The 8,814-nt window shown below is 44.3% G+C and overlaps 1 protein-coding gene across 1 annotated transcript; it reads right to left on the bottom strand.

Moving 5' to 3' along the window:
- Positions 1-235: 235 nt before the first annotated feature.
- On the bottom strand, positions 236-1,180 carry LOC146341571 (olfactory receptor 14A16-like). The gene has a single exon (XM_084807546.1). It carries the CDS (start codon positions 1,178-1,180, stop codon positions 236-238), a length of 945 nt encoding a protein of 314 aa, XP_084663672.1.
- Positions 1,181-8,814: the final 7,634 nt, after the last annotated feature.

The raw sequence follows: 8,814 nt of genomic DNA, 5'->3' as shown, positions 1-8,814 counted from the left end.
AATGTGATGGAACATTCAGCCACACAACCCACCACTGACGTGCTGTGATCCAGTAGCCACACGATAATCTGCTTGAGTAGATAGCCTCTCTTGATGGCATCACCATGCTAAGACTCTAAGTTTTCTTAGTCTTCTCTAAGACTAAGAAGTACCTCTGAATACAGTGGGGATTATTTCTGAAGAAGCATGAATAGGATTGTGCTATTAGACATCAATTTTATCAGGAAAAAATGGTTTATGAGTTCACTGTATGAAATCTAATCCTCTTATTTAACATTTTTGACAGTGCCAGTTGGATCTCACTGTTTCTCAAGCTGTATATGATGGGATTCATTAGTGGTGGCAAAACTGCATACAAAACAGATGACCATACATTCAGAGGCAGAGACGATAAGGACTTTGGTCTCAAGTAAGAAAAGGTGGCAGTTGTAAGAAACAAAGAAAAGACAATCAAGTGTGGAGTGCAGGTGGAGAAGGCTTTACGCCTGCCCTGATATGACTGAATCTTGAACACAGTTGAGAATATGTAACTATAGGAAATCAATACAAGCAAAAAGCAAGGAGATCCTACAAAAACTGCAAGAGCAAACGTGTACCTGATTATGGGCTTTGTATCAGAGCAAGATATCTTTAATAACTGAGGGATATCACAGAAAAATTGTTCAATAATATGTGATGAACAGAAATGTAAACTGAATGTGTTTGCAGCTTGTATCACTCCATTGATTGCACTGCAGAGCAAAGAAGCAGCTGCCATTTTGAAACAGGCCTTCCGGTTCATGATCATGCTGTATTGTAGAGGATAGCAGATTGCTACATAGCGGTCATAAGCCATGACTGTGAGCAGAGCCAGCTCAAAACCTCCAAGTGTGATTACCAGTAAAACCTGAGTGACACACCCAGAGTACGAAATGAATTTATTGTCCAGCAAAGAGTTGGCCATGGATTTTGGAACAGTGGTTGAAATGTAGCCAACATCTACAAAAGATAGGTCGACCAGGAAGAAATACATAGGACTATGAAGGTGGTGATTCTGGATGACAGTTTTAATGATAAGAAAGTTGCCTATCAGGGCTACCAGGTAAATGGAGAGAAACACCATAAAATGTAAAATCTGTAGTTCTCGAATGTCAGAAAATCCCAGAAGCACAAACTCTGTCACAGATGTTTGGTTTACCATTTCTTTGCTTTGAAAAAGCCTATGGAGAGAAAAGCAAATGTTGATATAAGAAGAAATCAAGCAAGTCCTGTATTGAATCTTTATGTCATTCAAAAAACATGATATTTCCTCAACATTACCACCCCTGCAGTTGGAATATAGCTGCAACTGTAGTTGTTCTTCAGATAATATAATTATTTTCAATAAACAGAACAAAACAAAGTATATATTAAAAAACAAACAAACAGCTATACACTTTTTAACCAAGCACCAAAAAGCAGGGAAATCATGACCTGAGTCTCACAAGCCTTAACACCACATCCTCCCTTTGGAGCGTGAAAGTCCAAATGAAATTCTCATTCTCCCAATGCAGATAAACGGTGTGGACAGGATGGAGAATATGATGTCTAGGGGTGATAGTGGGGTTGCAGAAAACTGATGACAAACAACTTAGGGCCACCTATTTCTCTCTCTGTTTTAGAGCAGCCTTCCCCCCTGGTGCCCCCCAGTTGTGTTGCTCAGCAAATCCCATCATTGCCAGTCAGCATGGTCAGGAGTTGGAGTCCCGAAGATCTGGAGAGCAGCAGGTTGGAGAAGGCTGTCATACATCCTTACCCAATACAAGGTTCTGCCCAATACCTCTCTCTCACACACAATTCCCATGTACCAGCACCACTGAAGGCAAAGGGGGGGGGCATTAATTACAGATCTTGAACCACGGTATGTGTCCTAAGCCAGGCATTTTCGGCTTTTGGTCAATGTCCTGCCCTTCAGTCACCTTTGACAGGAAGAAACTGTCCAGAATATGGGAGTTAGGTGAGGTCTATCACAACAAATTGTTGTTACATTGTCTGTTGCACCCACAATCCTCCACATACTCCCTTTTGATTTTATTAGAACTTGCTTAGAAAAACGAGCTGACTTAAATCTGAAGTCATGAGTGCAATGGAGGCTACTGTGCAGTGTAAACCTTAATGGCTACATCAAGAGCATCCTCTCTGCCCCCCTGTTTCCTTTAAAAGTGTTGCACTTCAGCCGTTCACTCATATCTCCCTGAGCTGTCAGTAAATCCACCAGGTGGCCTTATTCTTTTCACTGGAGCATGCAGAGCATTTCCATCTTCAGCATCTCTCACCCTTTATTTGAAGTGGTGGCAAATATCCCAGAATAAGCTACATAGAACACTTTAAATATTTTAACCTTTGGGTTGTCCCTACAGAACTTTGCCTTCCTGGGAGGGCTTAGATTTGTGGAGAGTGGTGGAGGTGGGAGAAGGAGGACTGAAGCAAAATAACACAGAAGAATTCAACATTAAAATTGAGAGTTATCACTTGGTTCCAGGTACATGTTTGAAGATGTGCCTCAAGCTCCTATCCTTGATCAGACTTACAGTGCAACCTTATGCATGTCTACTCAGAAGTACACCCTACTGAGTTCAATGAGGCTTAAAAAAAAAAGGTAAAGGTGTCTCCAACCAGTCGTGTCCGACTCTAGGTTGTGGTGCTCATCTCCATTTCTAAGCCGAAGAGCCAGCGCTGTCCGAAGACGCTTCCGTGGTCATGTGGCCAGCATGACTGAACACCGAGGTGCACGGAATGCTGTTACCTTTCCCGCCAAAGCGGTACCTATTTATCTACTTGCAATTTCTTGCTTTCGAACTGTTAGGCTGGCAGGAGCTGGGACTGAAGACAGGAGCTCACTCCATCATGCGGCACTCAGGTCTTGAACTGCTGACCTGCCGACCTTCCGGTTTGCAGTTCAGCATCTTAACCACTAAGCCACCGCGGCAATGGATATAGGATTGCAGCCTTATTTTGAAGTAAATCCCACTGAGGTTAGGCAGACTTAATTCTGAGTAAACATGGACAGGAAGGGGCTTTAAGGTTTTAAAGGTATCATGGATGTGGTTTTGCAAAATCCAATGCTGCAGTGGGGGTGAGCATGGGCAGAGAATTGGCAGCAGCAGGGGGGGGGGGATGACTTGATCATAGGATTGCACCCTCTCACCCCTCCTCCCTCCCTTTCATTCTTTGTTTTAAATCAAGCCTTCCCAGATAGAAAACAACATTACTTACAGGTAGAAAACAAAATTATAGAACCTGAAATGACTTGCTATGGTTGTTTTGATCTCAGTTCAGCAACCCAATACTTCTGAACCTGCCAGATCATTCAGACAGAATGGTAAAACTGATATTGGGCTCTAAAAGGCACCCCTGAACAAAGGCAGGAAGAGCTAGTAACATGGCAGTTTTTCCCCTTCCCCCTCAACATGCTGAATCAGCTGTCAAGTGGTGTGAGGGATAGAGACCTTCTGTGGTTGCATGTAGTTATGCTAACCCTGTAGACGCTTATTATAGGTTTAAAAGTGTATTTTAAAAATAAAAATAAAATGGTACATCGATGAAAAACAGTTTTCCACTGATTCCAATAGAAGAGAATTAGAAAGCTATCAATTCTATATGTAACCACTAGAGATGTCCACCACTTTGGTCCAAAGCCTGAATAACGAGGTGAAATGGGGAGATCTGAAGGTGCCTCATCTTGCTTCAAAGCAGATCAGAACAGCACTGAGGCGGCCCAAACTGAAGCAGGTCACCTACGAGGCTCCTTTGTCCTCCTTGTATATTTGGAGTTCTTCTTCTGAACAGCCCAAACAGGCTGTCTCCCAAATGTATCAACTTCTGAAAGATCACGCAGAAGAGAAGAGGGAGGGGGAGGAGGAGGGAGGGAGCTTTGCTGTGACTCTGCCTCCATTTGCTCATTGTGAGAGAGGTGGTGTTACTGGAGAGAAGAGGACTGTCTGAACATTATTTGGCTAGAGCAATGGTCTCCAATGTGGGGCGCATGAACCCCAGAGGGTCGCAAGATGATCCATGGGGGTGCACAAGCCAGCGGATCATTGAGCAGCCTCCCGCTGCCCTGATGAGTTTCCATTGTGTGCAATGATGGTGGTGGCAGTTGCAGCAGCAGCAGGATGGGACAGGAGCTGAGAGGAAAGCTCCATGGGATTTCTCTCTCGGCCCCAGTTCTGTCCTGCCTCTGCTGCGGCCACTAGGAACAATTGCACCAGTCTCCACAGGCATGGCAGAGGAAGCCTTAACCCTTCACACTCTCCTTTGGAAGAACGAAGCCAAGAAGAAAGCATGTGCTGACAGCTATGTTAATGTCTCCCCACCCACCCTTCTGTAATAGGCTTGCCAATCATTATTGACATTTATTCATTTAAAAATCCAGAAAAAAATCACTGTAGTTGCTTATCCCCCCTCACACACACACACCACTTTTCAATTTCTCTCTTGACCATTAGTTTGCCTTTACTTTGATTCTGTCTAGCATATATATAGAACTTTCCTTTAATTCCTCTTCCCTCCACCTCCCCTTCTCAATGCCTGTATTCTTTCCTTTCCCATTTTTGATCTCTTTTCCCTAAAAATGAAAAAAAAATAAAATAAAAAACCCTTTCTCTTCGCTTAGGATTATAGTTAGTCCCCCTGCCCTTCACTTGTAGTTTAGTGTTTGCTTTTCTTTTGCTCTTCTCTCTCTCTCTCTCTCTCTCTCTCTCTCTCTCTCTCTCTGTGTGTGTGTGTGTGTGTTTGTGCTGTGTGGACAAGCAAACAGTGTGTGTCAAAGGAGTACACACAGCTCATATGTCCAAAAACAGTGGGCAAAAGACTGCAAACATTAACAGCTATTGTTTAAATAATATAATACTACACCGTGTGTTGCAAAGCAAGCAAGCCCAAAGCAAGCATCTTCGGGGTCTCGGCAGGGGCAGAGGTGGGCAAGGTGCTGTTGTGCCCTCCTGACAGGTTGTTGTGTTGCTTCCTGGCTCTGTCAGTCCAGCAGGCAACTGTCACTGGTCTTCGTTCAAGTCAATGTGCCCACCTGGCAAGGTGCTGTCTTTGCTTCCTGCCTACCAGCCAGTGTTTTCCCAAGCAATTCAGCCAATGAGAGCCTGAGATTATTGACTGTGAATAGGGAAGTAGTACTATTTTCACTTCAAAGAAACCTACAGCAGAGTTTAGGGATAGTGACCTCCTCACCACTTCAACACCTAACTTGATGATCCCTTTATGAACTTTGGTTTGAGTTTCTGAAAACAGCACATTTTACCCATGCCTTGCACAAAAACTAGTGGGCCAAACCATCTGGGATTTGGCAGATGGAATGCCCTCCAGGGGGGCTGTGCATTTCCCAACTTTCATGAACTTCTATGCAAGCAGTGAAAAGTTATAGCTCTTTGCTTTGATGGTTTTCCTTGAAAAAATTGAATGCCATCTGCACCTTGCACAAAACCTACTGGGCCAAATTGCCTGTAATTTGGAGGTGGATACCCCTCCAGGGGGGCAGAGAGGGGCACAGATTTCAAGCACTTCTGTGAAAACAGTGAAAAGTTATAGCTCTTTGCTTTGAGAGTTTTTGTGCAAAAAAATCAAATTTCACCTGCACCTAGCACAAAAACCACTGCGCCAAACTGTCTGAAATTTGGCAAATTGATGTCCCCTCCTGGTGGGCTGAGAGTTCCCCAAACTTCATGTATGTCTCATAAAAACTGATATAGGTATGGCCGTTTGTGTTTTCCCATACAAGTCAATGGAGAAACACCCCAAAACGACTGATTCAAATGTCTGAATCTCGCTTCGGATCGAGATCCGAGTCGAAGCAGATAGGGTCCAAATCGGTTCAAAGTGGCATCTGAAACAGAGCAGGGAGCATGCACAGCCCTAGTAACCACCCTGTTCTCCCCCCAGAAATCATGACTACAATCTGGTCACCAACCTGTTTCTCAAAGTCATTTTGACACAGGGAGAGATTTTTGCTTTTTGTACTTAAAGTGCTCTTTCTCCCTCAGTATTTTACCAATTGTCCTGAAATGATCAGGGAATATAAAAGCAACACTTCTTTCTGGCACTTGTAAATTTCAGAAAGATTGGTGAAACCATCTCCATTTTATGAAGGTTAGATTGACCCACCCTCCCCATCACTTCTTATAGTGTTGAAACTCTAATGTTGCTGACCACGTTAACTATACCTGCCATGATGGTGGCAGCTATAATAATTCAACCAGAGATTTCATTTCATAGCTTCCCTTTTCCATTTCCCCAACATTCCATTTATACGCCTCTAACTAAGTGTTTGCTTCACTAGCCAGAAACATAACAGCAAGCTGACCAACTACTCTTTAAAGAACATAAGACTACTCACTTTTGCAGCTGAGCTTTTTCTTGGCAGTAAGAAGTTGGAGCTGTGCAGATGAATTTTGTTCTGTGTTGTTGTTTTGAGTTCCAAGGACCTGCTCTCCGGAGCCTTCCATGTCTCAGTGAGAGAAATTAAGACTTAGCTTCTATACAAGCCTCCCTTATGTTTCATGAAAGATTTGTGATGGACCCTGGGATGGCATAGGTCTTGTTCTTTATGTGCAGCTGCCTCTTGTGCTTTCCATGTGCCCATAAGCTCACAATAAAATCTATTAGGCAGGGGTACATGACCTGCCTCCCAGGGGAAGCTGGCATCCCTCCAAGGTCTTCTGCACCACCTGGTCCCCTGACACCTCTGCCACCACCAAATATTTCCCCTGACAATTTTCTGTAGTTTTTACCATTGCTACCAGTGCTACAGATTGTTGTTGTTGTTGTTTTTCCCCCAGAGAGGAAAGAGCAATCTGTATGAGGATCTCTGTTGGAGGGAGTGCAGCACCTTTGGTATAAGGATTGCAGGTGAAGAGAACTATTACCGAACACCTCAATATTCTGCTATTTTTGACAAGGAAAAGGAGGCTTCATTCCAGCTTGGAAAAGCACAGGAGAAGTCTGCCATCCTAAAAGCCAGGCCTGGCAACCAATGCAGGATGGTGTATGTCATACAGCGGCATTCCCCCTCTGGCGTGACCATTCTTCTCCAAGCCAAATCCCTTGAATTCTCCTCCTCCTTGGATACAACTTCCAAAATTGTGATTAAGCTCCTGTTGTGAGCCCTAGAAGAATCAACAAGTAAATGCATTCAGCATTTTTACCTTCCTGTCTAAGATGGTAGGAAGAAGAATGGTCAGTCCAGGTTACTGCCGAAGTCACATCTTTTAAGGCATTCAACACCCCATCTTAGTCTTGTTAGGGATGTACGAAAGTCACTTACCTTTTCGCAGCTTGGCTTCGCGGTGGGGGGGAGGCACTTCGCTTTTCCCCCCGAAGTTCAGATGAAGGGGGGGAGGCTTCCCGCCTCGCTCGGCCGAAATTCAGGCCGGGGAGAAGTGCCCCGTCTCCCCGGCCGCAAAAAAAAAGTAAAAAAAAAAAAAAAAGACCCCGTGATAGGCTACGTAACGATTTACATAGCTTATCACGGCTAGATTTCCAAAGTCAGCCGTGATAGGCTACGTAAATCATCACGTAGCCTATCACGGGTGACTTTGGGAAAAAAAACACGCACTTACGCAAATGGTGGCGGCCCATGGGCGCCGCCATTTGCGTAGACGCTACGCTATTTGCATTCCCTTTATTTTCGCCGTAGTCTACGTAAATGTTTACGTAGACTAGACATGCCAAAATAAGGAATGCAAATGGCAGCACCCATGGACGCCGCCATTTGTGTATGCGCGGTGTTGTTGTTGTTTTAACTCAGCCATGATAGGCTACATAAACATTTACGTAGCCTATCACGGCTGACTGCAGGGACGCAAATGGCGGCGGCTATGGCCGTCTCAATTTGCAGTCCCGGCTGGTCAGGATTTGCAGCGGGAGGGACGGGGCGCCTCCCACCCAGCCAGAATTTCAGGGGGAGGGACGGAGCGCCTCCCCCCCCCCACTGCGAATCAAATTTCGTAAAGGGTAAGTGACTTTCGTACATCCCTAAAATATAGCAAATCAAGACAAACCAAATGCAAAACGAGCATAAAATAACTGTGGTGACAAAGATAAATTGAATTATTTTGTCTGCATCTGAGCAAGATACCCATAATAACAGAGGGATATCATAGAAAAAAATTTCAACAACATGGGATGAGCACTGTGGAGCTCAGAAGGCTCCCTGGTTTACTGGGGAGCTCCAGGCAATGAAACAGGTCCAAAGATGGCTGGAGTGTAAGTGGCATAGAAATTGTCATGAAGGAGATTGAGCATATGTAGAACCACATAATCACACCTACTATGTGGTGGTAAAGGCAACAAAGAAAGCTCACTCTGCTGCCTCCATAAAGGCAGACATATACCAGTTTTTTGGCTGTGTATCAGAGCAAGGTATATTTAATAACTGAGGGATATTGAACTGAGGATTTGGAACACCACTGGGCATCTAGTAGAATGAACAGGATCACACTTGCCGTTCACCTAGTCATCCACTAAGATAACCAAGGGATTGTCTGCCTGAAAACTGGGCTGGGATATAGACAGGGACATCAAGCTCCATATCTATTCCCACTGGTTTAATGACACCTATGATCTGGCGCTCAGGAATTATTGGAGCAGTTTGAGTATTGTACCCCACAACCCCCAGGAATAGGGGGGTACCATATGCTGAAATGTAGCCCAGACAGCTACAATTTCCAACAATATTGAGTACCACTAAGTTATTTACTGACTAAAGTAATTTCTTTCTAAAATCTTGGATGGGATACAGTCAGGGAGTGGGTATAATTCTCCCTTCCGTGTTCCATCCTTCTGTAT

This window comes from Heloderma suspectum, chromosome 6 (genome assembly GCF_057233095.1).
Source record: "Heloderma suspectum isolate Gila_16-S chromosome 6, 16-S_ref, whole genome shotgun sequence".
NCBI lineage: Eukaryota > Metazoa > Chordata > Lepidosauria > Squamata > Helodermatidae > Heloderma > Heloderma suspectum.
Note: the sequence above shows the minus strand (reverse complement) of the source record. Positions and strands in the feature narration are given on the sequence as shown.